The sequence below is a fragment of the Lachancea lanzarotensis genome, scaffold LALA0S03 (genome assembly GCF_000938715.1).
Source record: "Lachancea lanzarotensis genome assembly LALA0, scaffold LALA0S03, whole genome shotgun sequence".
Taxonomy (NCBI): Eukaryota; Fungi; Ascomycota; class Saccharomycetes; order Saccharomycetales; family Saccharomycetaceae; genus Lachancea; species Lachancea lanzarotensis.
Window position 1 is genome coordinate 291,563 of NW_019212881.1, and position 27,312 is coordinate 318,874.

The 27,312-nt window shown below is 43.7% G+C and overlaps 10 protein-coding genes across 10 annotated transcripts; 4 read left to right on the forward strand and 6 right to left on the reverse strand.

Moving 5' to 3' along the window:
* Positions 1-56: 56 nt before the first annotated feature.
* On the reverse strand, positions 57-2,009 carry NGG1 (LALA0S03e03400g1_1; the record flags this gene model as incomplete). Its single annotated transcript, XM_022773198.1, has 1 exon — positions 57-2,009. The coding sequence occupies one exon, from the start codon at positions 2,007-2,009 to the stop codon at positions 57-59; it is 1,953 nt and encodes a 650-aa protein (XP_022627696.1).
* A 1,130-nt stretch (positions 2,010-3,139) lies between these two features.
* Positions 3,140-4,051, forward strand: RSM24 (LALA0S03e03422g1_1; the record flags this gene model as incomplete). Its single annotated transcript, XM_022773200.1, has 1 exon — positions 3,140-4,051. One exon carries the CDS (start codon positions 3,140-3,142, stop codon positions 4,049-4,051), a length of 912 nt encoding a protein of 303 aa, XP_022627697.1.
* A 202-nt stretch (positions 4,052-4,253) lies between these two features.
* HMO1 (LALA0S03e03444g1_1) lies at positions 4,254-5,156 on the reverse strand (the record flags this gene model as incomplete). The annotated part of the gene is made up of 2 exons (XM_022773201.1): positions 4,254-4,976; positions 5,115-5,156. The coding sequence occupies 2 exons, from the start codon at positions 5,154-5,156 to the stop codon at positions 4,254-4,256; spliced, it is 765 nt and encodes a 254-aa protein (XP_022627698.1).
* Positions 5,157-5,765: 609 nt separating this feature from the next.
* On the reverse strand, positions 5,766-7,358 carry LALA0_S03e03466g (LALA0S03e03466g1_1; the record flags this gene model as incomplete). The annotated part of the gene is made up of 1 exon (XM_022773202.1): positions 5,766-7,358. The coding sequence occupies one exon, from the start codon at positions 7,356-7,358 to the stop codon at positions 5,766-5,768; it is 1,593 nt and encodes a 530-aa protein (XP_022627699.1).
* Positions 7,359-9,083: 1,725 nt separating this feature from the next.
* Positions 9,084-10,094, forward strand: ARG82 (LALA0S03e03488g1_1; the record flags this gene model as incomplete). The annotated part of the gene is made up of 1 exon (XM_022773203.1): positions 9,084-10,094. One exon carries the CDS (start codon positions 9,084-9,086, stop codon positions 10,092-10,094), a length of 1,011 nt encoding a protein of 336 aa, XP_022627700.1.
* Positions 10,095-10,178: 84 nt separating this feature from the next.
* Positions 10,179-12,281, reverse strand: SUP35 (LALA0S03e03510g1_1; the record flags this gene model as incomplete). Its single annotated transcript, XM_022773204.1, has 1 exon — positions 10,179-12,281. The coding sequence occupies one exon, from the start codon at positions 12,279-12,281 to the stop codon at positions 10,179-10,181; it is 2,103 nt and encodes a 700-aa protein (XP_022627701.1).
* A 387-nt stretch (positions 12,282-12,668) lies between these two features.
* On the reverse strand, positions 12,669-13,721 carry HSP42 (LALA0S03e03532g1_1; the record flags this gene model as incomplete). Its single annotated transcript, XM_022773205.1, has 1 exon — positions 12,669-13,721. One exon carries the CDS (start codon positions 13,719-13,721, stop codon positions 12,669-12,671), a length of 1,053 nt encoding a protein of 350 aa, XP_022627702.1.
* A 1,045-nt stretch (positions 13,722-14,766) lies between these two features.
* Positions 14,767-16,116, reverse strand: LALA0_S03e03554g (LALA0S03e03554g1_1; the record flags this gene model as incomplete). Its single annotated transcript, XM_022773206.1, has 1 exon — positions 14,767-16,116. The coding sequence occupies one exon, from the start codon at positions 16,114-16,116 to the stop codon at positions 14,767-14,769; it is 1,350 nt and encodes a 449-aa protein (XP_022627703.1).
* Positions 16,117-18,975: 2,859 nt separating this feature from the next.
* On the forward strand, positions 18,976-24,354 carry SEC7 (LALA0S03e03576g1_1; the record flags this gene model as incomplete). The annotated part of the gene is made up of 1 exon (XM_022773207.1): positions 18,976-24,354. The coding sequence occupies one exon, from the start codon at positions 18,976-18,978 to the stop codon at positions 24,352-24,354; it is 5,379 nt and encodes a 1,792-aa protein (XP_022627704.1).
* A 1,472-nt stretch (positions 24,355-25,826) lies between these two features.
* ARO2 (LALA0S03e03598g1_1) lies at positions 25,827-26,957 on the forward strand (the record flags this gene model as incomplete). The annotated part of the gene is made up of 1 exon (XM_022773208.1): positions 25,827-26,957. The coding sequence occupies one exon, from the start codon at positions 25,827-25,829 to the stop codon at positions 26,955-26,957; it is 1,131 nt and encodes a 376-aa protein (XP_022627705.1).
* Between the last annotated feature and the right edge of the window lie 355 nt (positions 26,958-27,312).

Below are 27,312 nucleotides of genomic sequence, written 5' to 3' on the forward strand. Positions count from 1 at the left end.
CCTATATCGAGCTAAATTTCCGTTATATCATCTTGTAGATAATGTCATGCATCCATTCATTCGTCTTTATTCTGTAAACTATCCGTCAATTCATCATCTTTGTTATTGCCGTTGCTCCCGAAAACATCACCCTCTTCGTCCTCCTCTTCCTGATCCATGTCCCTGAAGACGCTCTCTTTTGGAAAGCGCTTCATGATCTCCGGACTATCAAATAAAGGTCCAATCTTTGTTACCCACCTTCTTCTCTTGTCAAGGAGGGATTTCAAGCTTGAGTTTGCCGCTTGCTGATGTGCCGCTTGAATCGCAGCTTGAGAGGTGGAACCTATTCCTGATGTGACAGCCTGCTGTTTCTTCTTCTTATTCTTCGGCGCTCGAATTCGCTTGACATAAGCTTGATCGGTCTGTTTATCTAGATCGTCAAGAATGGAAGCATATTCTTGCCATGCTAGTCGACGCTCTACTAAAGGGACCAGCGTCGCTTTTCGTTTTATATTAACCTTCGTGACCTGTCTCAGCTCATCTTGCAGCTCTCGCAGCTCCGAGCTTATTTCGTCATCTTCACGTCCTGATAGCCAGTCCGGATCCTCACTGTAGCCACTATCTTCACTTTTTGGCAAATTCATGTAAATACCAACGTACTTTAGCTCCCGTTTCAAGCGCTCTTCAAAAGTTGGGTAGTCAAGATTGACACTGTTGACTTTCCAACCAGCTTGCTGGGGAATGTTACTCGTAGAAGAAAGTTTTGTGGATCGATCTTCGTCCATTTCACTCGAAGGAGTGAGGGTTGGATTCCCAGCCGTTGGGGTATCCATTTTAACGTCAACGTCGGTAGTTGGCTCGGTAGAATTTGTGTCCTTGGTGTCGTCTCTTAAAATTGCCGATAACAGTCTAGAAACTAAAGGACCACACGAAATTTCTTCAGTGTCCAAGGTTTGATCGCTTAATTCTCGGCTGGATTTCTTGGGTAGGATGCTTGTGGGGTCGTGTAATGGTGGTGGCGAAAGGTTCGCAATATTTTGACTGTTGTCTTCTTTGGACCAAACGTCTGCATATAGTGGGCCGAGTTTGGGAATGATATATGGCGTAACTTCTGGATCATAGGACCTTTCTACCTTTACGTTTGGCGGTATGAGGTACTTGTTCTTCAAAAGCTTGATATCATCGTCTGAGAACTCACGGTAAAAACTATCGACAGAGGCGAGAAAAGTGGTTAATTGAATTTGATTGGCGGGTTTGGGTCTGGAAAAATCCATGTCTGGGATCTCGCCAGGCAATAGATCCTTCAAATCGCTCGCTGGATAGCTAGATACTCCGTACTTTTTCTTAAGGAACTCCTCGCCCGTGCTTTCCAAGCCTTTATTGGTGAAAAGACCAAGGCTTACAGCAGCTGCAGGAAGAGTTTGGGAAACAACAAACTCCGATTTCGGATTTTTCACGGAAGGATCACTTTCTATTCGATCTAGTTCGCTTTGAATTTTCTTTTCTACATCTGGCGAGGGCTCAAGTGCTTTGTTGGCGGGCCTTTTATTGTTATGCTCAAATGCTTCGTCTTCCTCATCTTCGACCTTCAGTGATCGTTTTCGACTAGCTTGGATGACCGGTTTGGCATCTGCGTCATCATCGCTTGCATGTGTTTCTGGTTCTCCTTCTTGTGTATCAAGAATATCCAGTTTTTGGTGGTTTTCTTCTTCGCCTGCAGGTTTCGGAGATGGCTCTACAGCAATAGTATTTTCCAGGATTTCCCGTATTGTAGTGATCGTCGCCTTGTCACTGACGGAAATACGCTCCAAAGTTGTTTCTAGTTTATCAAGATGTCCTCGTAAGTTCTGTAGGGATTGAAATCCAGGCAAAGATCGAACATTTTTGCCATTTAGCATGCCTATATCTCTTTCAAATGTTAGATCAAGTGTCTTCAACACGGAGGTCAACAGCCGCGATGGCTCATGAGCCAATTCATCGTCCTGATTTTCCTCTTTGATACCTTTCCCTCGACGTGGTGGTCGCGACATTTGAGGATCAGCGAAACGCCCTTTTTAACGATTCTCGGAGTCAACGTTTAACCAGTTGAACTTGTTCTTCGCTGTAGGTTTATAGACAATATTCAGTTTTAATTACAATATCACTATATACGTAGTGTCAAACTGTGAGACGTGAAGAAGCACGTAAGATGGCGAAGATATGCAGGAGATTAATTAACCATTTCAGAATCGGTTAAACAGCACTCATAGGCGTTTACACTAAGAGTTTCCTTTTAGACTCACGTTTCGTAAATTCCAACCTTGAGCTGGTTAGTCACGTGACACCTATCTGTCATTAGTGTCACATCTGTTTAGTACTTTGGTATGAGCACTGGACTTCATTCTACTATGTGTGCGCACTAATGTAGGTCTCAAACAGCGGCTTTCTCCACCACACCCGGTATTAGCTCGCTGGAACTTTCAGTTTTTCGAAGGGCACTTATATTGGAGTTAGCCTACTATAGTCAACCTCATAGGCAATAAATCCTGGCACACTAGTGTGACATAGCTCTTGACAGAGTTTTAGCGTGTTTTCAACCTCCACTGTCAGAAATTATCAACATGTACTGAATAATTTGTCATTTCTATTTTTTTGACAGCGAGATAATCATTGATACTCTGCACTCTTGTTTGAAGCGTGTCAAAGTGCAGATATTATAACTCTCAACAAGAGGCTTTTTCAAGGGCCCAGAAGCTTTCACTGACAGTTTAGACAAGGCTGAATGATCGATGAGATTGATCACTTTATACTTATCTGTCATAATTTCTAGATGTCACGTGACTCAAACTATCAAACTGGCTTCACACATTGTGAAAGAAAGGAAAGATACTGTTATCCTCAAAGTATACAAAGAGGGAATATACCTAATTCAACAGAGTTTCAGCAGTCTTGATCGTCTCATTCTCTTTAGTCGCTGATAAAACATCATGACTCGTCGAGCTATATCCACGCGTCTAGAGTGATATGCTCTTCGTCGTCAATCCTAATATATTTCCCAAGTAAAACCTGATGAACTTCATCAATATGACCAAAAGACCCGAACAACTCTGCAAATAGCAGGCTTTCTAATACCTTAAAGCCTTCATAGAAGTGGGGATTATTATCTTTAGAGCAAGCGGTCATGCGTGTGAATTTTCCGCTTCTCATTCGCTCCACCACAACGTGCAAAAATGCTGCTGTTGAAAATATAAAAACGAGTGGGGGAATTGCTGCCGATCTGTACTTGGATCCATCGAAATGGCAGCGTTTGAAGCCCGACCAAATTTTTGGTCTTTACAGGGAAAGAATGGTGAAGTTGGGCTCGCAATACAAACCTTGCAAAGAAGAGCTGAATGCACTACTGTCCACATCAGAACATACGGGAGTTCCTGCTGCATCCATCCGCTCTTTGTACTATGGCGGAGAACAAGCTGCTCACAGTCTTGCAGGGAGCAACATTCAAAACGACTACCGTCCCACGCCGTTCATGTTTGACGATTTGCCCTCTCAAGCGCAGAATTTGGTTCAACAACATCGTGAGCAAAGGTTTTACAACAGGCTGGCAGCTTACGAGCTTCCTACTCTAGTACAGTACCGGCAAGAATACAAGAGACCTTCGCAACGTACTAACCCAGTCACATACCGCTACACTACCTACGTTGGTGAAGATCATCCAAATTCACGGAAAGTGGTGCTCAGCTTGAAAACCAAAGACCTGGAGCTCAACGACAAGGAAACTCACAAATTTCGTCTGTTGGCACGCACGCGCTACGATCATCTCACAGACGTTTTCAAGATGTCTTCAGATAGGTATCCAGAAGCTGCTCAAAATGCACGCTACTTGAGTGATACACTACAGGCCCTCATCAAAGAGGCCAAGAATTTGGAAGATGATTTTGCAGATGTTCCTTTGGACACCAGACACATTACAGCCAAAAATTTACGTAAAAACACGCGGAATTATAAGTTCCCCGAGGAATGGAAGCGGCCGCAAGACGCGCCAAAGGAGCTGGTAAACCTAACAGATTTGATTCAGGAACAGCTTCAGAAATAGTGGATCACTACTAACCTAAATACCTGTAAATATAAAACAGTGCACCGATAAAGCCAAAGCTAGGCCATATTGCAAGGATTATTGAAGAGCTTATTGTTGTCCTCTTGGGTTGGATGAGATTACAGACTTTTTTTTTTCAACCTTTGACGTATTGAAAACATAATACAGAGCCAGCTCTTGAAAGCGAATAGGAAAGAAGTACTCAAATGGAACTACTGCCGTGTTTTTCCTTCTTTCTATCCTTCTTCTTCTTCTTTTTCTTCTTTTCGGAACTACCAGTGTTACCATCGTCCTCGTGGGGTCTTTTCTCTTTTGGGGGCTCAAATTCCTCTTCTAGACCGACTTGCAAGTAGTCTGGGAGAGGCACTGGAGCTGTACTGGGAGCGTCCAAAGTTGGAGCAAGACCATTTTTCTTGGCTTCCAAATATTTGAGTTTTTCTTGTTGGTAATTTTCAAGCTCTGCGTTGTAGGCCTGCTTCCATTTGAACTTCTCGCTGTCACTGAGCTCTTTCCATTTTTTAGAAATTTCCTGAGTGATCTCAGTGGATGACAATGGAGGAAGACCCGCTTTTTGTCTGTCTTCACGTAGTGCTTGACGAACGTAGGCTGAATAGGCAAAGAAAACCGTGAGTGGTTTTTTTGGGGCGTTTGGATCCCGTTCTTGCTTCTTTCTCGCGGCTGTAACTTTGACTGGCGACACAATGGCCGGAATCACATCTTTGTCGTCTTCCAGAGGGTTTGTCAATTCTGAGCTGACTCCATGGATCTGGTTAGTGGCCGACGTCAATTTCTGCAAAGCTTCTGTTAGCGTTGTGAACGCTTCCAATTTGTCCTCTTCGTCCTCGCCAATAGCATTGTAGAAGTCGATGATGCACGAAGCCGTTTGGTTAGCGGACTTTGACAGTTCAAACAACGACGACACCAGCTGTATTCAATGTTTTTGTTAGTAACCTGAAAGTGTTTTCATTTTGCTGACGCTGGCGTCGAAACAGCGACAATACCTAGTAAGTAATGTCAACAATAGTCAACAATAGTAAAGAATAGTCCACAATAGTTAGCATACGGTGTCCTTAGCGGCCCTAAGCTTGATAGATGGCTCTGACATCACGTGGAGCCTTTAAGTTGTCGTTTCCAGTAGACTGTGACGCTTACTGGTGATGTTTTGAGCTTAAAGTAAAGTTCTCCTTCTAGAGTTCAAAAGGTTTAGTAGGAAAGTTAGGCTGGTTCCTGCCTAGTTTGTTGGTGAACTCTCTGTCTAGAAAAAAATTTTCTGCCTAGCTCAGTAGACAGAACAAAGCGTGAAGAGTCATTTTCTACGGTTGTGTCATAGCCCGCAACTACTTACAAGATTATAAAACTATAAGAATCAAACAAACTATGTTTTTCTGGAATGGATATCGTTAAATTCTTGTGGTTCAGATCTGCTCCTTGTCCTTACACTAGAGGTTGTAATTTGAACAGCGTTTGCTGTTGTCTTCTGTAGTGTATACATAATTGATTGTATAATTTATTTTATTGATGTCAGCGACATCTAAAGACATAGTGATCGATTGCGACAGACAATAAACGGCTTGGATGTCTGATTGTCATCCATGCCTGCCATTTGGTTCCACTGAATCGAATCGAGACCCCATATAATCAAGCTACACTGAAATCCTGTTTCAGTGAGAAAATTTATCCTATTTGATGGGTGTAAAACGAAAATTTGGTGTTATCAGTAGGCGTATCTGAAATTCTTGTTCTCGAAATCGGTATAATCCTTGAAACCGTCAATGATACCTTGTTGTTCAGACTCTGGCGTCAGCACTCCATGCTTACGGTCCCTGGATCTGTTTCTGTAAGTCATCATGATGTAGTAAACGATGCATAAAAACATCATACAGGAGTACGACGCTATCAAACCTTTCATTCCTGTGATGTATTTGGGGGCCTCTTTGGCGTAGAAGATTTTGGCACCGGTAATGTTTCCAGCAGTGTACATGAGGAACCACATTATTTTGGCCGTAGACATTTTGGAGGAGCCCGCAATTGTGACGTTCATTAAGATCCAGCACATGATAACGGGCCCTCCGATGATGTACATCAACCAACAACAGCCGACCAGCGCCCACTTGTGTTTCAATGGAATCAAATGAATACCAACCAGACCAGCTAGAGTTGGTACGCACAGAAGAAACAGAAGTATGACCCTAATATTTTTCTTGCTGTACAGCGCGATGACACCAGCAGCAAACACACAGACAAGCTCGATAGCTCCGGTAGGCAATTGAAGTAGAGTAGCACTGAGTCCGGTAAACCCAAAACCTTTGATCAGCGTGGAAATGAAGTTGGAACAGCCACCGTTGATGATACCGCAGCCCAGACCGATCAGTGCCAAAATCCAGCAGTTGAGGTCCTTCAACGCTTCGAGGGCTTGCTTAGGCTTGAGCTTCGTATCCTTTATACCCATTTTATTAGTTGAAACACGTTGAACAACCCTCAGTTTTTCGTCGTGGGTTAAAAACCGGGCATTCGATGGAGAGTCTGGAGCCAGATACAAAAAGACCAGACTCCATGCAAGGTTGATCACACCAATGACTAAAAAAATCAGTTTCCAAGGCTTGAGCGACGCATTTGTCGAGTGACCCAACCCGTATGCCAAAAGAGCGCCGACCATCGTGGCGACACCGTTCATACTCAAGAAAGTGCACATTCTGAAGGGCTGTTCTTGCTTGTTATAAAACATCGAACAGATAATCATACAAGAAGGAGAAATGGCAGCTTCCAAAAATCCCAAAAGAAATCTCAGAGCCATCATGGAATGGTAGTTAGTCGCACCAACGTGTCCAATGAGTAAAATGGCCCACATCACAAGTGTGCATCCGGTAAACTTAGCCACCGGTAGCTTCTGTATAAGCCAATTTCCCGGGATGGACCCGATGAGGTACCCCACATTAAAAATTGCAGCGATGTTGGAATAATCGTTGCCTTTTAGGCCCAAGTCCTTGGATAGCGAGTAAGCAGACGCATAATTTAACGACAATTTGTCTAGAAATTGTAGCATGTACGTTACGCAAAGTAGCGGCAGTATCCAACGGTCAATTTTGCGTCTAAGTGGCGCATAGTCTATATCATTTTGAGCATCAATATCACCGTTAAGTACTTCACGAAATAAATCAGCTCCCACAGCATGTTCATCTGCAATAACGACTTCTCCTCTACTTAGACTTTCGGAAGACAAAGAACCTCTTTCCTGTATCTCGCCAGATTTGACCTGAGTCAAATCTTTCTTATCCTCTTTCGTTTCCGCACTGTACGTTTTACTCATCTTGCACTTGCCGTGTGTGGTAGTTGAAGGAAGTTAGTAGTTCAGAGATGCTGGATAACAGCCCGTTCGCCCACATCTGTTGATTTATATACGTTCGAACACTGTATCCATGTCGCTCGAGCTTTACATCGTTCTACGGATGATCGTGTCAACTTAGAGACCTTTGTCTTCATGCAAAAGCTGATAGTTATCTTTTGCAGATAAACAGGCACTCAGAAGTGAGGGTCCAGAATGATTGTTCCATTAATTCTACGAGTAGCAACGTTTATTGGCCTAACAGCTGTACCGGTACGATAATGTGCACTGGATTCCAGGGATAATAACACTAATGAGTGGTCCCTGACGGGACCCTGGATCATGAGGTGGAAATTAGATCATCTGAGTGATAAGAAGCGATTTCAACTAGTCATTATCAATTCTTTGGTGATATCGTAGACTTTGTAATAGAGATAAGAGCGTTTAAATCTCCCGAAAGCTTGGCTTTGGGACTTAGCATTTGGTCTACAAAGCCAAGCTAAGATAGCAAGGTGTCTGAATGATACCATCACCTGGGGCGACAACCAGACCGTTTTGGGTAAGGGCGATACGACTTCGGTTTCGGGCGAATGAGAGACTTGATCATGGATTGTGGCAAACAAAGACTGCGATAAATGGTGTGCGAAACGAGAGAACAGTAACTAACAAGATAATAATTAAACTTGGAATAGAATAGCAAGGAACCCTTGCGGAAAAGAGCTCGATTTTTTTTTTTACAGCTGTTGAGCCCAAAACAACTATTCCGGTGGAAAATAATGCATTTTTTCAGATTTGGACCATGGTAGTATCGGAACTCTACACGCGAGGGGGTCAAGACTCTTGTGAATGCTCGGCTACTTAGCGTTCAATATGGAAGAGACATCAGGGTCCTGTACTCTATGGTGCGAATCTGCTAATTTAACATTTTCAGACGACAGATGACGGATGTCAAATAGGTACAAAGTGACAAGAAAGGATGAGTATCGAAGGTCAACAGCTCGATTGCAAGTAGGGAACATCAAGCGGAAAGCATTCATCCAGGTACCAGTTCATCGAATGTGAGACCACGGTTCATATTTCTTATTCACTTCTGTTCAAATCTGAACAGCGGTTTATAGCTTTATTCAAGACGTTCTACTTAGCAATATATCAACTCGACGATTTTGAAAATGGTGATAAGCCGAAGTGGTGGGCGCTGGATATTTCCAACCACTTCGGTTTATTGAGAGTTTTGTCTCTATATTTCAAGGTACACGATTGTGTGCATTTTCTTCGACCGACTGCCTATTCTTCAAAGATTGACAACTGCAACTGATTAATACATAGAAAAGACAAGAGTTTAACCTCCTAAATCGCCCAACATCTCCGTAGACGCTTACTACCATTTCAAACACAAGCCCGATATGAATTTTGACGTCGGGTGTGGATTTCTCTCTTGTTATCCCAAGCCTGTATCAATACTCAGCACTTTCTCTAAATATTCATCAAGGCATGGGTATGAGAAGAAGCAATACAAAGAAACCACTCAGCATCAAATGTACGACATTTCTCAAAATCAATTCCTCTGATCCACAAGAATACTGTAATTCGAACAACTGGTTATGTCAGACTACCTTCGATCCATCATGTTCTCAAGACGTGATAGATGATGCCCTATTCTATCACCATCATTGTCGTAACTGTGAGAACCTGTATCGACCTACCCGAAATATGGCCGGTGGATACGTCAAGGCCAAACATCAAGCAGCCGGCCACGATGGAAACTTTACGGACGAGTTGGAAACGCTTTTTTTCAAACCAACCAATGCCATTGAGGTCGACTTTTACCAAAAGTTCAGTCAAAGTTCAAGACAAGAAGAAAGCGAAGGCATAAACTTGAGCTCCTGGATGCCTACTTTCCTGGGCACTTTGCAACTTGGATTCCCTGAAAACGTCTCTGCAAATGCTTTTCTTCAAAGCAGTGACATGGAGGTGCCTAAAAACGTTGCGTCAATTACCAATGCATCTTCATCATCATCGATAGCAGCCAACCAGGAAAAACCCATCATTGTCCTGGATAATCTGCTGCGAAAGTTCAAATCACCAAATATCATGGACGTTAAACTAGGTAAAGTGTTGCATGACGACTCATGCTCGGAAGATAAAAAATCAAGGCTGCAGAAAGTAAGCAATGACACTACATCTGGGACACTTGGTTTCCGTATTTGCGGTTTAAAAATTCAAAAAAACGAACTATCGATTGGTCTGGACACAAAATTCTGCGAATCAGATGATGAGGACTACGTGGCTGTTAATAAGTTCTACGGAAGATCGCTTACCGCAGACAATGTTGAGGATGCTTTCAAAATGTACTTTGCCCGCGATTATTTAACTCAGCTGCAAAGAGAGAGCCTCTGTGATGTTTTTCAAAAGCGTCTAATGCTTCTTTACAATACGCTTCTTGATGAGGACGTGCGACTCATATCTTCGAGCTTACTTTTCATTTACGAAGGCGATCCGTCAAGTTGGGAAGAACTTGGTGACCGTCACGAGCTGTTGGAAGCTAACTACGACCCTGATTCAAGTGATAGCGAGGATGAAAATGCGGGTAGCAAATGCCTAAGTTCTCTCTCGTTAATTGACTTTGCACATTCCAGACATGTTCCTGGACAAGGATACGACGAAAATGTTGTCATGGGAGTTGAGTCCCTTTTACAGATTTTTTCGAACATATCATCATAGAGCACATACAAGGCAAGCACAGATGTAATCCACTTATTGGTACTTTAAGCTATATTTACCTGATAATGCATATACACGATTGAATTACTCCGCTAATTTTACAATTTTACCAATTGCGATAGTGGTACCTTGATCTCTTAGCGTGAACCGACCCAATTGTGGGTAATCCTGGTAGGTTTCCACGCACACCGGCTCTTCAGTCTCCAAAATCGCAATGATCTTCATACCTTTCTTGGCAAACGCAGGTGGCTTCTTGGACTTACGATTGGAACCCTTTTCGAGTTTGTGTAGTAGTTTCGTGATAGTGACTTCTTCTATGGCAGTGTGGACATGCATGACACATGAGAAGCCGGCAGAAATAATAGATTTAAGCTCAACAATAGCGATCTGGGCAACAAATCTGGTGACGTTCTTTACAGGGTTCTTTGGAGATGTTAGAACAAAACCTGGAGAGATGTCTTCTTCTTCAACACCCTTCAGCTTGAGTCTTACCTGTTCACCGCAGATGGCCATATCGACTTCGGCTTCGGTCTCGTTGTAGATATTAACGATTTCAACAGGAGTTCTGTTGGGCATCAGTAAAGTGCTACCGTTCTTCTTAATGTGACCGGATTCAATCTTACCTTCGACAATGGTACCAAGATCTCTCATCTTAGATGCGATAGGCAACATGAATGGAGAATTTATGCGGCGGTCTACATGAGACATGCCATCCAAGTATTCTAATAGGGAGGGACCAGTGTACCATGGGCAATCCTTTGGATCCACATGCTCTTTCAAACCCGCACCAGTGTAACCAGAAACTGGCATGAAGATAACCTCTTGCTTAATATTATAGCCAATAGCTTTCAAGAAGACAGAAATGTTCTTGACACAAAGATCGTACCGTTCTTTTTCCCATCCAACGGTAGGGTCGTCCATCTTATTTACAACAACAATCATCTTGTTGACACCTTGAGTCTTGGCTAACAAAGCGTGTTCTCTTGTTTGACCACCCTTTTCAAAACCTGTTTCGTATTCACCCTTTCTGGCGGAAATGACAAGAATACCGACGTCTGCTTGAGAAGCACCACCAATCATTTCAGAAACGTACATTTTGTGACCAGGTGCATCCAGAATTGTGTAACGTCTTTTCTCGGTCTCGAAATAGGCTCTTCCAACCTCGATGGTTTTACCGTCACTTCTTTCTTCCTTGTTGGTGTCCATGACCCAAGACAGGTACCAACCTTGTCTACCGGCATCTTTGGCTTCTCTTTCGTATTTTTCGACCGTTCTCTTGTCTACGGAGCCGGTTAAGTACAGCAGGTTACCACCCATGGTAGACTTTCCGGCGTCGACGTGGCCCATGAAAATGATGGACATATGATCTTTGCCCCCAAACATGTCGTTTACGATTTCCTCGTCCACTTCGTCTTCTTGTTCTTTGATGAGAGCTTCGGCGGAGTTGGCAGCTGCAGCGGCGACAGAAGAAGACTCGGCGGCTGCCTTCTTTGCAGGCTTTTCGTCGCTAATCTTCAGTTTGTCGATTTTAGGCAGCGATTCCTGAGCTGGCTTATCGTCGTTTTGCTTGTTTGCGTCCGTTTTGGTTTCTTCGGGTCTGGTTTCATCCTTAGACTCTGTTTCTTTGGTAGGTTCCTCTTTTTTCAACACCTCTGGTTTTTTGGTGGCACCTACTAGCTTGATGCCCGATCCAGACGCCAATTTCAGAGTCTTTTTGGGTTTTGGGGCTGGAGCTGCAGCCGGTGCCGATGTATCAGTTCCTGAGGTCTGCTTGTTTTGGAAATCCTGCAAAGTCATGCCCTGCGAACCCGCTTGCTGGTCATAAGCCTGAAAGGACTGGGCTTGGGTATTGAAGCCCTGGGAGCTGTTGTTGAAATTCTTGTAGCCACCACGATTGTTCTTGAAACCACCACGACCGCCCTGGTTGTTGTTGTAATTCTGGTAGCCCTGGTTGTAGCCCTGGTTGTATCCCTGGTAGCCTTGGTTGCTGTATCCCTGGTTGTATCCCTGATTATAACCCTGGTTGTAACCCTGGTACGATTGAGCGTTTGGATCATAGTTCTGGTAGTATTGCGAATAGTCGTTGTTCTGAGCTTGGTATCCAGATTGTTGGCCCATGTTTTGGTAGTATTGGTTATAATGGTTCTGTTGCGAGTTCTGCGACTGATCCTGGTTCTGTTCAGACATCTTGGCGCGTTAAATGGAGGGTTTAGAAGCCAGTCTTGAAGGTCGATGAGATGAGTTTAATGGTTGAGATAGAAGTCATTTCTTGTTTTTCACCAAAAATTTTTCAGATGTGAATATCTAGTGAGAGGAAGGGATTCATGAATACCAGACGACAGATGACAACGAGAACTACAACGACAACGACGACAGTTTAAACTGGTCGACCTAGAAGTAATCAGTTAACAAATTGTAGTTAGAAATACGGTTTGGGATTATATTGTGATTGTTTCTCTTCATTTACGCGATTAATTCTCGTCATTCATAGTATTGTCTACTTTCATAGTGATTCGTTATATTTACGTTTGATATTCATGGTCTGTAATCTTCTTGCTCGAGCTCCATATATGCTTACAACGAGGTTTGAGGGTTTGGATTCTTTTCAAATTCTAACTCTTCATCAGGAACGTCTTCTATCACGATGTGTCTTCTTGGAGGATGCTGGAGAGATTCGTCGAGAATCTTGGGGATCCTGATCAGTAACAGCCCGTTGCTATAACTGGCCTTGATTTCCTCATCCTTTATTCTGGGTACGACGGGAAATTTGACGGATCTTTCGAACTTGCCTGTGTGCAACTCAGAAACACGTACGTTTTTGTCGTCGAATCCAAACTTCTTGTCCAAGGTGCCTTTTATGAGCAGCTCGTGCGATGAAGGATGGTAATCGATTTTGAAAGACTTGGAACTCGCACCTGGAAGAGCCATCACAACAGCATACGTGTCAGATTCGTCGTAAACGTTCACCTGGGGAGAAAACGGCGCCCCGCGACGAGTTTGAGGCTTGGACACTTGCAGAGGCTCTGGAACAGGACTGGGGGCTTCAGAACGAGCCGATTCTTCTTCCGCAGCGATTTCTTCAGCATCGTTGCTCTCAACGGCGCGTTTTAGCTCTTGTACGATACTGGCTGGATCCTCAGCAACGGGGGGTGCTGTTTCAGAGATCTCACCCATCTCCTGGCCAGCCTCTTTTTCATCCGCTCCGCGTGGAGGCTGTTGTTCTACATCAGCTGAACCGGTAAAAGCCCTCAAAATTTCGGGCAAAAAGTCAAAAGATCGTTGCTGAGTTTCTTGCTGGGGTCCCTGATGGGGTCCCTGCTGAGGAATAAGTCCAGTCCAGTAGTAGGGACCCTCTTCATCGTCCTCTTCGTAATAGCTTGGACGATAGTACGACGTTTGCGGTCTTTCCACGTAATAGTAAGGTGATTGACCGTATGATTGTCCATAGGGGTTCGTCACAGCAGCTCTATGTCTTGCACCACCGTGATGGTGCCCATGGTGGCCTTGGTGGCCTCTTGGGTGGTTAACTCTTCTCACATCTGGCCTGTCTTGGTTTCTCACTGCTGCCTGGTTTGCCAAAGCGTCTACAATGTCATACAGCGACAAAGAAGGTTGATAAAAACTCATGGTAGGATGACTAAAGGTTCAAACGGATGGGGTCACTGCTCTTGTGAACGATCTTAGCTTAAAAGCTCACTGATGGCAAGCGTAAGTGTCCGGGAACATGATGCCCTTTGCCCTTTTATACATGGTTCCCTTTATATCTAGAACTCCGTAGAACGTTCCACGGTGTCAGTTAATGACGTAGTGATACCTACAATTACTGTTTTTTTTTTGAAGATGTGGTTTTCGCGAACGCAGATTGCGATGAGATGGATGCTGTAGATGATTCAGGTCTGTAACGACTTTCGACGGGTTTTCTGGGGACTTTATTGGCAAGTTGTTCGAATCGGATCGACTCGGGTGATACTTCACCAACTGTCATTTTCGTAGCAAGACAGGGTCTCGAATAAAAGAGTGTGAGTGGTCGCAATTAATGACACAATTTTACGTATATTCTGGAGTCACTTTTGAGATTCTACCAATGCTAACATTGTCCCAGCTGAACTGTCGCTAAAGAACGTATCGAAGAAATGATGCATAGTAATATATGTGTATATATTACAAATTGCGGATGCTGTCGTCGGTCACGTGTCAATGGCTATGGGATAAAACTGACATCATTCAACCAGTTGATACATTCAAACACCATTATATTTGACTTATGGACTTTTTAAATGCATACTTTGCAGAATGAAACTGAGATTCTGAGATATAGTCGATTCCCCAGTTTCTGATGAATCCCGAACATAGTGTCTGGGTTTGCAGTGAGGTCTGTTTCTGTTTTTGGGCAAAGTTTTGAATACAGGGGTCTCTTGAGACATATCAGATATTGCCACGGCGCTTTTCAAGACCCGAAACTGTTGTTCGACGGTGTTTGTTCCGTCGTATCACTTTGTACTAATGTGACATCCAGAAGCTGATGAACCTTAAACGTTTAATTCTTCTCATATTTAATGGTTACTCTTACCTTACAAGTATGTGTCTATCTATCTAACTTTACAAAATCTACCCTCGAATTGTTTTCTGAATTGTGGCGACCAGCACCGTAGCGTTGGTACTACAGCTCGCTTTAAACAACATCAGTCCAAGTTCTTCCCTGAACGGCTTTCAATTCTTCCTGGTTCATGACTTTACCAGTTGTGAAATAACCTGCATTGATCTTAGCGTCAATTTCGACACGGGAGTCAGCTGGAATCAATTCATCTGGAATAGGTACTCTCTCCAAAATTGGGATTCCTTGCTCAACAATAGCATCGTGTTTCATGTTGGACATGGACAACATACGGTCAATCTTGGTAATTCCAAGCCATTTTAGAATATCTGGCATTAACTGTTGGAAACGCATATCACGAACACCAGCAATACACTCGGTTCTGTGGAAGTACTCGTCAGCAGTGTCACCACCTCTCTTACGTGCATTGTAGACCAGGTACTTGGTGACTTCGCCTAGAGCTCTGCCCTCCTTACGGAAGTAGATGACAACACCAGAGCCACCATTTTGAGCTTCCTTGACAGCTTCTTCAATACCAAAGGTTAGGTATGGACGACAAGTACAGATGTCAGATCCGAAAACATCAGATCCGTTACACTCGTCATGGACTCTAAGTGCAACTCTCTTGGTAGGATCAGACACGTATGCTGGATCACCGAATATGTATACGGTCAATCCTCCCACTGGTGGCAAAAACACTTTGATGTCAGGTCTGGTGATGAGTTCTGGATACATTCCGTTGGTGTCTTGGAACAAAGCCTTTCTGAGCTTATCCTCACTCACACCAAACCGTTCAGCAACACCGGGCAAATACCAAACTGGTTCAACGGCAACTTTGGAGACGGCCACATCACCATTTTGGTTGAGAACGATTTTGCCATCCACTTGGAGCCTGTTGTTGGTCACTGCATCTTTTAGTTCGAAGAGTTGCAAGGAGGCTTTGGTAACGGAGATCGAAGGTCTGATCTCCACGTTTTCGGATTTGGCGGTTTCGTCGAACAAAAACGGAGTGAGATGGCCCATTGGGTCCATTGCCACGATATCCTTGTTGTTGTACCAGGCTTTTTGCTCAGGGATCGAAAATGCAGGCTGGGAGTTGGTGTAGTCTGCCACATGGTGAGGATCCAACTGATTGGATGCCACCGCTAGAGCGTGGTACACGCAGTAAGGACCAGAATGGGCACCGATTGCATTGTGCTTGGAGAGTCCATCGTGATAGCGGGAACACACCACAGGACCACGCACTTCGGGAGCTGCAGCACCCCATTCAAGTCCTAAAGGTTTGGAGTCTTCTGGGTAAGTAGTGAGTGCAATACCGTCCTCGAGAACGATGCCCTCGCTCTTTGTCACGTGCTCCTTGATTTTTGGGTCGTTTTTAACGTCAACGGTTTCCTTAGGAGTGACCTGTAGAAGTGAAACTGGAACCATTGATGGGGTGTAAGGGGGGTAAGATTCGGATTGTGTGAATGGGAGTATTCTTTGGTGATATCAGGCGGTTAAGCGTGCGTAAACAAAGAATCGAGTGTTTATAACGGTGGAATGGTTGGGCAAAAGAAGTTGGAATAACTCGTTTTATACCCTTTGATGTCTGTTATAATTGATACTTTTTACATTCAAACATCGAGAGTTGTTGTAATCCATCCTGGGCCTTTTTATAATGTTCTGGTCGTGTGTATGTGTTCGAGAGTTTACCCCCTCGTGCTATTTACCTTTCTGCCACTCCCGAATATCTCCGGCGGATATATTTTTAGGGGAGCGAACGTGGAGAAGGAGATAATGTCAATTAAAAAAAGCCGTCGGGGAGCAGAGGTCATCTCGAACGAAGGGGGTTGAGAGCGTTACAAAATAAGTCCGTCGGCTTTGGCGGCGATATTGGGGTGATTAAGTAGTATAGTAGTGTATTTGGAGAGAATAGTATGAGATGCTCTATACACAGCTAGAAAGGCGGGGGATAGAGGTGATGATGATATGTACTCATCAGGCTCGTGCTATTAGACGTTAGTTACCACGACTGCTGTGAAAAAAGAGCTTCGGGAGATTTGGAAAGATGTATCACGTGACTGGCACTGAGGAGATGAAAGTATTGAGAAACGTGTATGTAGAGACTGGAATCAAGGTGTTGTTAGGGTTTATAGCTGTGAAATGGGTTGTTTTGTGTTTATAGCTGTGGGATAGGTTGTTTTGTGCTATTTTTGAGTGTTTTTGCGAGGAACCTTTATTCTTCGCGATATCATCATATGTAATTGTTGTTTAATTATCAAGGGCTTCCTTTGTTCATCCTGAATGTCTCAATTGAAGTAAAAAAATTAAAATCCTTAACAATAGACAAACTGTCGGTGAGAAACACAGTGCACCTGGAGTCTTCTGAAAGCTAAAATGTGTAAGTTATTGAGTCCTTTGGGACCCTTGGAGGCGATAAAAACAAGTGTCGCGTGATTATTACGACCCGGAATCGCACGACGACACGATACGTAGACTTTGATCAAATCGACGGCGTGTCAGTTGCACAAACATTACTGTCTTGATAATGCCTTGCTGTAATTCACAGCACGAAAAGTGGTATCGAGCAGTATGTAGAAATGTTGCAACCTGTGGGATGTGTGTCCGAAGCATAAACCACGTGATCAGTGTCACTGATGCCTGGAAATGAGTTCAGCTACAACCGTCTTTGCCCGATGAAACCGAGAGTTTTGGCAACCGGATCAGGATTTTGGATGAGATAATCCGAGTTCATCACGGTCCTCATGCTAGAGGAAATTCGCTTTCGAAACTTCAATCCAGATCTAGCAATCCTTACTATGATATGTCTGTCACTACAAATCACGTGACCCATAGTAGCTTTTAACATGTTGTATGTGAAAACCACTGTCACGGCATCAGGTTCACCCCCGACCTTCAAGCTCCAATTTGAATCAACAATTCGCATTCTGTCATACATAAGCACGTTGATTCTGTACCTTTTTTTGGCCCCGGGATGCATTACCTAGAATTTCACTCAAAAAGGACGCAGCATAGCTTACACTTCATGGTCGACTTTCATTTAACATTCAGATAGCTATACCGCTCAATTCGGGGAACCATTTATTTATGCTTGTTGCGAGGCTCTTAGCAAACTTCAGAAGTGTCTTGATACGTTAGACATTCCAAAACCTTGACGATGTCTTTCATTGTAGGTGAGAATGTCTATCTATAGTGAAAAGTGTATCCCCTGTGCTCTCCTAGATGTACAAAGGCTGGTCTGGAAATTGCTCCACCATCGATGGAGGCGGAATTTTATCACTCAGATTGAGGTGACACGATCTGTTTCTCTTCAAACTGTGACGCCGAGAAGTTCGGAATCTGGTATTCACCCATCACTGGTAGTGACGAGCTTTTCAAAAGTTGGATAGAAGTGCAAATGGTGAAAAGTCAAACCATTGTAGAGGCAATAATTTTGGGTGGGCGTCGCTACTTAGCGCTGTTGAGTTCACGGTCGTTAGAGAGCTAGTAACTTGTATTTGTTCAGGTTTCTTGGCTATTCGGCCAACTTGATCACTGTCGTTGGGTCACGTGACTATAAACACTCTAACAAGAATCGATCGACGCTATAGGTTAGAGGAGAATCTACAACTGTGAGCGTCTCCTAATGGAATAAAGTGTTACGAACAAAAACAAAAGCCTATTTGGGATTAAAAACGAACCACCAAACATTTAAGCGTCATTATGCCGTGCGCCATAGTCAATGTATGTCCTCCTCTTTATCGAGCTGCGTATCCGTACATATCACTTTGTACCAGCGTGTCGCGGAAGATAATCTCAAACTATATCAACTAGTCGATTCGCTGCGCACTCGAAAAATAAACACACAGTCATCGAAACCTAGTATGAGGTTTCTAGGGCTCGCAATACAAGGACAAATTCTCTCATCCGATTTATCGGTTGATTAAAATAGATACGCACGTGACGGATATTTTCTGACACCAACGCTTCATCAAAACTAAACGAGAATCTCCCATGCATTGAACCAGCCAACAAAACCACATCAAAATATTCCTTTCTTCGAAACTTTGATGCAATGCTCATTGCTCCAGCCAATTTTGTATTCGTTCTGGCTAAAACAGACACATATCATGTGACCAGAATACGTTAGAAATGACAAAGAAATGCCGTATGTAAATACATTTATCTATTTTTCAGGCCAACCAAGTTCTCGGATTTCCCCTATGTTCCAGCAAGCTGAACTACAGCGATCCAGCACAACGTCCCAAGCTTGGCTGTAGGTCCAATACAACCTAAACGTCGCTCAAGATGCCCCAAGGCGAGTCCAGTCAAAATAGGTCGGATTCAGCCGGTGAAGAAACAGCCTCGGTGGCGTCATTATCTTTTCAACAGACCTCATCGAGCACGCCAGACACTCCAACGAGAAACAATGGTGCTGCCCACGAAACACATTCCAGAAAGCTGTCAACGACATCTTCGGTGGGCCAAAACAATGTGCGTTCAACTATCGGGCTTGTAAAGGCCACTTTTGAGAATATACTACAGCAGAAAGACATGAAGAAACGCGTGGATGTGCAAAAGTCGATTGAACGAAGCCTCAAAGCGCTAGACGATAGCTTGGCAAGCACTAACAATGAACCCAGGTTTTTGAATTCAATTGTGGTTTTTGAGCCGCTTAGGTTGTGCTGTAGGACTAAATCTACTCAAATCGTGCTTAGCGCACTCGACTGTCTGTCCAAGCTTTTTTCGTTCCAAGCACTGGATGGGAATACTATGGTGAATCCGCCTAATTCAATGGCTTCTAATGATCAAAATGATGCCACGAACTCAGGTATTACCCCACCTCCCAAACAGCGTCTCATAGACGCAGCTATTGACACCGTCACAGACTGCTTCGAAGGCGAAGGCACAGACTCAAGAGTCGAGCTCCAAGTATTGAGAGCGCTTGCAAGCTGTATATTGACTGATGCTTCGGTCACGGTGTGCCATGGCCAACCTCTGCTCAAAGCTATCCGCCAGATCTACAATATTTTCATCTACTCACTCAATTCCTCAAACCAAGGTATCGCACAGGCAACTTTGACTCAAATAGTCAACCTTGTTTTTGATAAAGTAGGACGTGGTCTCAACTCGGGTCCTTCTCTCACCACGTCAGCTTCCCGAGCAACTCTACCTGTCACAGCCTCTGAAACCTCTATCCGGCCCTTGACATTACAAAATCTTGAAAATCTGAATGCGGAGCAAGAGAGGATCGTTGATGAGGATTCAGATGAACTTGAAGATGAGAAAGCTTTACTTATCAAAGATGCTTTCTTAGTATTCAGGGCAATGACCAAGATATCCGCCAAGCCCCTAGAAGATAACACTGACATGAGGTCGCATGCGGTAAGGTCCAAACTGCTATCGCTTCATATCATCCATTCCATCATACGAGACCATATTGACGTTTTTCTATCTCAAGACATCATTTTACCAGGTAAAGATCAGACGTCCTTGGTGAATTCCATTAAACAATACTTGTGTCTTCTGCTGTCACGAAATGCCGCTTCACCCGTTGCACCAGTTTTTGAAGTGACGTTAGAAATAATGTGGCTGATGATCTCAAACTTGAGGTCGGAGTTCAAAAGGGAAATACCGGTGTTTCTTACCGAGATCTATTTTCCCATTTCGGATTTGAAATCTTCTACCCCCCATCAAAAAAGGTATTTCCTCAGCGTCATACAACGCATTTGTAATGACCCAAGAACTTTGATTGAATTTTATCTCAATTACGATTGTGATCCTCATCTACCTAACACTGTTGAAATAATAGTTGATTACCTTACGAGAATGGCTCTGACGAGAATAGAAATCACTCCTTCACAAAGAGCGTATTATGATGAACAGCGGTCGAAGCCGTTGGCAAGTTATAACCTGGCCCAACTACCGCTCTTATCGACTTCTAACTTGTCTTCTTCAAGTGCTTCCGATAATCTGAACTTTCCCGTCGAGTTTGCGCTGAAGATGAAATCTCTCAGCTGTATGGTTGCTGTGTTGAGATCGTTAAGTTCTTGGGCTCACAAAGCTCTGAAATCCAATGGTTCAGGCGCAAATTTCACACAAGCGAGAACAAGGTCTACTTCTACTTTTGCAGTAGCAAACGGAAGGAAAACTTTATCGGCGCGTAGCTCGTCCACAGACGTCAACGGCGATGCCAACGGGGATTCGAGGACTGCGTCGATCGACCAATCTCAAACGGATGCCGCTCAAGATGGTGATGATCCTGCCCAGTTTGAAAACTTAAAACTTCGCAAAACAGAGCTACAGGATTGCATTAATATTTTCAATTATAAGCCGAAAAGAGGTCTCAAAGAGTTGATAGAACGGGGTTTCATTCCCGATGACACTCCTCCTTCCATTGCGAAGTGGCTGCTAGATACAGAAGGGCTCGATTTGGCTGCAGTCGGCGATTATCTAGGCGAAGGCGACGATAAAAACATTGCTGTCATGCACTCCTTTGTTGACAGGTTTGAATTCAAGGCTCTATCGCTTGTAGACGCCTTGAGAATTTTTCTGCAGAAGTTTAGACTTCCTGGAGAGGGTCAAAAAATCGATCGTTTCATGCTGAAGTTTGCCGAAAGGTTTGCGGAACAAAATCCAGGACAGTTTGCAAAAGCGGATACAGCATACGTTTTATCATATTCCATCATTATGTTGAATACGGACTTGCATTCGTCTCAGATAAAAAACAAAATGACGCTCCAGGAGTTTATAGAGAACAATGCCGGGATCGATAATGGGAATGACATTGCCGAAGAGTACATGGTGAAACTTTTTCATGAGATCGCGGAGAATGAAATTAAGCTGCAATCAGAACAGCACCAGGCCATGCTCTCGAGTGACGCAAGTACGACTCAACAGCAACCATCTGCATTCAGCTTTTTCAGCAGTCGCGATCTTAACAGGGAAGCATACATGCAGGTTTCCAAAGAGATTTCATCAAAGACTGAGCTGGTTTTCCGTAACTTTCCCAAAACCAAAGGCAACGAAAGTGTCGTATATCACGCTGCCTCTCACATCGAACATGTGAAATCGGTCTTTGACACTTTGTGGATGTCCTTTTTGGCTGCATTGACGCCGCCCTTTAAGGAGTATGACGATTTTGCTTCAACAGATATGTGTTTGGACGGTATAAAACTGTCAATCAAGATATCCGCGACTTTCGGAAATGACTATGCCAGAGCTTCGTTCGTCGGTGCACTGGTTCAGTTTGCAAACCTTCAAAATTTGCAGGAGCTCAAAATAAAGAATATCAATGCCATCATCGTTCTCCTTGAGCTCTCATTGACAGAAGGAAATTTTCTCAAAGATTCATGGAAAGACGTATTGTTACTTGTCTCGCAAGTTGAGAGACTACAGCTTATCTCGAAGGGTATTGATGGTCAATTTCTACCCGACGTCAAACAAGCAAGATTAGCAAATAGTCGGAGTTCCTTTGACTCCAACAGATCAGCATCAATGGGGTTCTTTGAAAGGTGGACCAAAAAATATACGCCAATCGAGCTTGCGCAAGAGAAACATCATAATCAGATCTTATCCCCTGAGATTTCGAAGCACATTTCCTCAAGCCAGCTCGTTCTCTTGATTGACCGGATCTTCACCAATAGCTCGAGCTTGACTGGGAGTGCTATTGTCGATTTCATCAAGGCCCTTACAGAAGTTTCGTTTGAGGAGATCGATTCTTCCCACAATGCGGCTAGCCCTAGGATGTTTTCCCTACAGAAAATGGTAGACGTCTCATACTACAACATGGATCGTATCAGAGTAGAGTGGACGCCGATTTGGGCTGTGATGGGAGATGCCTTTAACAAAATTGTTACAAACTCCAATCTGGCTGTCGTGTTTTTCGCAATAGACTCCCTTCGCCAACTGTCAATGAGGTTCTTGGATATTGAGGAATTGTCGGGCTTCGAATTTCAGTTAGATTTTTTGAAGCCCTTCAAGTACGCAACTTACAATACGTTAAATCCTGAAGTTCAAGAAATGTGCATTGAATGCTTCAAAAACTTCATTCTCACAAAGTCATCTAAAATTAAGTCTGGGTGGAAACCTATACTTGAGTCGCTTCAATTTACCGCCAAATCATCTCATGAAACAATTGTTGTCAAGACTTATCAATTGGTGGCAAATGATATTGTAAAGTACCATTTTGAAAGTGTGTTTGCTCAAGATAACTCTTTTACCGATTTAGTCGATGTTCTCAGAGAAATCACTAAGAGCCAAAAATTCCAAAAGTTGTCTTTGCATTCGTTAGAAGTTTTGAAAGGTATCATTGAGAAGGTAGCTGATCTTTGTTTTTCAAATGAGGAATCTTCGAATTTACTGCACGGAAAGGATCTTTTCCACGATGTTTGGTTTCCAGTCTTGTTTTGCTTCAACGACACGATAATGACCGCAGAGGATTTAGAGGTACGATCGAGAGCGTTGAACTATATGTTTGACGCTCTTGTGGCCTATGGTGGTAAACTCAGCGACGAATTTTGGACAAGCATTTGTACGAAGCTGTTATTCCCTATATTCGGGGCATTGTCCAAGCATTGGGAGATCAATCAGTTCAACAGTCATGATGACTTATCAGTCTGGTTTTCAACGACCCTCATTCAGGCTTTGAGAAACATGGTTGCACTTTTCACGCATTACTTCGACAGCTTAAAAGATATGCTGGACGGCTTTTTGGGACTTCTCGTTTCCTGTATTTGTCAAGAAAACGATACTATAGCGAGGATAGGACGGTCATGTCTACAACATCTCATTATCCAGAATGCAAGCAAGTTTAGCGACGAACACTGGGATCAAATCACTGCTGCTTTTGGCAGCCTTTTCGAGTTGACCACTGCCAACGAATTGTTCGACCTAGATCCCTTACATCAGGGAAGAAGGCCATCGCATAGCACCACGGAGGTGGACGGTGAAATTTCTATTGAAGAAGAAATCGCAAGAGCACATCAAGAAGAACATGGAGAAGACGTAGGTAATGCGGACACAGAGGTTGAGAAGCCCACTAGACGCCTGGTTCAGACCAAGAGCAGCGAGAATCTGAAACGAACAATCTCAACGAAAAACGCGATTGTTGTCAAGTGCGTCCTGCAGTTGCTGATGATAGAATCTCTCAGCGAGCTATTCGAGGACGAAGGGTTTTCTAATAACATTCCATACAAAGAGGCCATCAAGATGACGAATTTACTGGAGAAGACTTTTGCGTTTGCCCGCGATTTCAATGATGACTTTGGCTTGAGGTCACGCATTTTAAGCGCTCGTCTCGTAGACAGAATCCCAAATCTCGTGAGACAAGAAACAAGTGCATCAGCAGTATTGATAAACATCATGTTCAAGCTCCTCTTGAACAGCGAAAGACAGTCAGAGGAAGAGAGGAAGCAACTCTCAGAAAGGCTAGTCGCCATCTCAGTGGGCATAATTCAAAAGTACGTGAAGCTCGATGACAGGACCATGGAGCACATTATAGTGTCGTGGCGTCCTGTGGTGGTTGAGATTCTACAAGGATATGTCGAGTTCGATGACAAAGACTTCAAGGAAAACCGCTCGGTTATGTTTGATCTGGCGCTCCAAATTCTCGACAAAAGCTTGTCGACCGATTTGAGGCTTGCTCTAAAAGAATTCTTGAGCAGGTTTGGCCAAACATATCTCTAGACGGGTGATTGATGAAAAAATGTAGATAGCATAGTTATAGATGCCTTTTAGTTGCTTGAGTTATTTAATTTAACGAGGTAAGTGGTGAAAGGTGGCTGTGACAGCGGCAGTTTTCTTTACCAATCGCACGTCGAATGAGAATATCGAACAATATTGATCGTGACAAGCCAAGAAGAGAAATACGCTTTGAGTTACCAAGTGCTTCAGAACGCATTTTCGCTCAAGATTCCCAATAACCATGAATATGTGCTCGGTTGTCCTCAGAAAATCCAAAAAAGTGGACCTTACATGTAATTCAAATTTGAGCCAGGAGTTCTAGTCCTTGATTCATATCACCGGCATTGCTACACGAGAATCGCTTACAAGCATCACCCACTAGGCTACTTCTTCAACTTTGGCTTGTTTTGTATCAAAATAGTGAATGATTTAGTCAGTGTTAACTTTTACTGACACTTCTTATTTACACAGGTTAATTGAAAACAAAGCCATAACGAGAGGGCACAGAGCTCCTTGAATCGTATTGACGAGTGTATTAACATTGTGAGAAACAAATCTATGGAATTGTGCATCATAGGGAGAGAATTGCCTGGCTGGCAGCTTCAAATTGCCGCCTAACCAAATTCAGGGCAAGATCAGAAAACGTAGAGACTGAAATAAAAACTTTCGGTGAGACAATATAACTTCAGGGAGACTCTAATTATTGCAAACAACACCAATCTCTGAACGGTGAGCTCCTCGTTACAAGGATTTGGTATGTTTTCAAGTTTGCGTATGCCACAATTTAGCCTGTATTAGTGGGACCTGAGCTCATGCTTTAGACTTTTAAAGTGTATTTCGATACAGAATTATACTCATGGCAGTTTCCTCGCTACCAAACGGGAACTTCGCACCCATCCATCCTCCGCGGCTATCGATGTGACTCAAGTTCCAATTTCGTCTCACCCGAATCAAAAGGTTTTCCCAATGAGCCCAAACAGGTTAGACAACTCAGCCTACAGCTTGTGGCGGTAGATGCTACCGAGCCAATAGTGATGAAGAGTTTTCTCTACATTGCTGTCATCAACGTGTTACTCTACAAAACTCGATTGAGCAGAAAGGGTCTGGCCGTGACGAGTATTAAAACAAACCGCAGGTCTGCTTCCCAATGACAAGTGACCCAAGAATACTGTACAAGAGTTCGACAAGTGGACGGTCAGGATATTTCAAAAATTGTTTCGCCAAATCTGTCACTGCCTGACGAAACTTCTACACTACTACGAAAAACTCATCATCAAATTTTTATGACTATTAAATTTGACGATGCCTTCGATGACCTAAAAGGAGTGAAACTTTATAGGCTCTGTTCGTTCATTCAACTTACATTCAAGTGCACTGCTTCGATTACGAATAGAACTAACCTTAAGTTCTTCTACTCGAGCTCTGCGTTTGTCGAAAAAAGATTTTAAACCGTCAGTGAGATAGCTTTTGAGAAAATGTCGTCTTTTGGTCGTTTCTTCACCGTTACCACGTATGGGGAATCGCACTGCAAGTCTGTGGGGTGCATTGTGGATGGTGTTCCTCCAGGAATGAGTCTTACAGAGGAAGACATCCAGCCTCAGCTGAGCAGGAGAAGACCAGGCCAATCGAAACTATCAACGCCTAGAAACGAAAAGGACAAGGTCATGATCCAGTCCGGTACTGAATTTGGAAAAACGCTCGGAACCCCTATTGGAATGTATGTGTTGAACGAGGATCAAAGACCCCACGACTACAACGAGATGGATTTGTACCCAAGACCATCGCACGCGGATTTCACATACTTGGAAAAATATGGAGTGAAGTCGTCTTCCGGTGGTGGTCGCTCCTCTGCTAGAGAAACCATTGGCCGTGTTGCTGCCGGTGCCATTGCTGAGAAATTTTTGAAACAGGTTTCGAACGTCGAAATTGTTGCATTCGTGACTCAGATCGGCTCCATCAAGATGAATCGCGACCCATTGAATGCCAAATTCCAGCACGTTTTGAACACCATCACCAGGGAGAAAGTCGATAGCATGGGTCCTGTAAGGTGTCCTGACACTTCTGTCGCTGAAGACATGGTGCACGAAATCGAAAAATATAGAGGCAATAAAGACTCCATCGGCGGTGTGGTCACCTGTGTCATAAGAAACGTTCCAGTGGGACTAGGGGAACCTTGTTTCGACAAGTTGGAGGCCTTGCTCGCCCATGCCATGCTCTCCATTCCAGCCTCAAAGGGTTTCGAGATTGGTTCTGGTTTCGAGGGTGTGCAGCTGCCCGGCTCCCAGCACAACGACCCTTTCTACTTTGACGAGGAATCCAAGAGGCTACGTACCAAGACCAACAACTCCGGTGGTACTCAAGGTGGTATTTCCAACGGTGAACACATCTACTTCTCCGTACCTTTCAAGTCCGCCGCTACAATTTCCCAAGAACAAAATACTGCCACCTACGACGGTGAGCACGGTGTTCTGGCCGCCAAGGGTAGACACGATCCTTCCGTTACACCCAGAGCCGTCCCCATCGTCGAGGCTATGGCTGCTCTTGTGCTCGCAGATGCTGTGTTGGTCCAGAAGGCACGTGAGTTCGGCAAGAACATTGTGAGTTGAAAGAACAGCGGCAAGAAGTTAAAGAGAGAGGAGGACATAGAGACCGCGTTTTAGGCCATTAAAAGTGTGTTGCTACTAAGACAAAATGCTGTTTAATGCGCTCGACATTCTCTTGGCGTCTGATGATTCTCAATATTCACAGCGAAAATCGTTCAATCGAAATCCTGCTTACATAACTCAAACGTATACAATTACATAATAAAATCATGTGACCTGAAAGATTTATTATTGTTTACATCACGTGAACTTCCTTATTGATATTTAGAGAAAAAATGAGCAGAATCGCAGAGCCAAAAGCAGAGACGTTAAAATGTTCAAATCAAGCGCCCGCCCTTCCTTTCTGAGAGGTTTATCC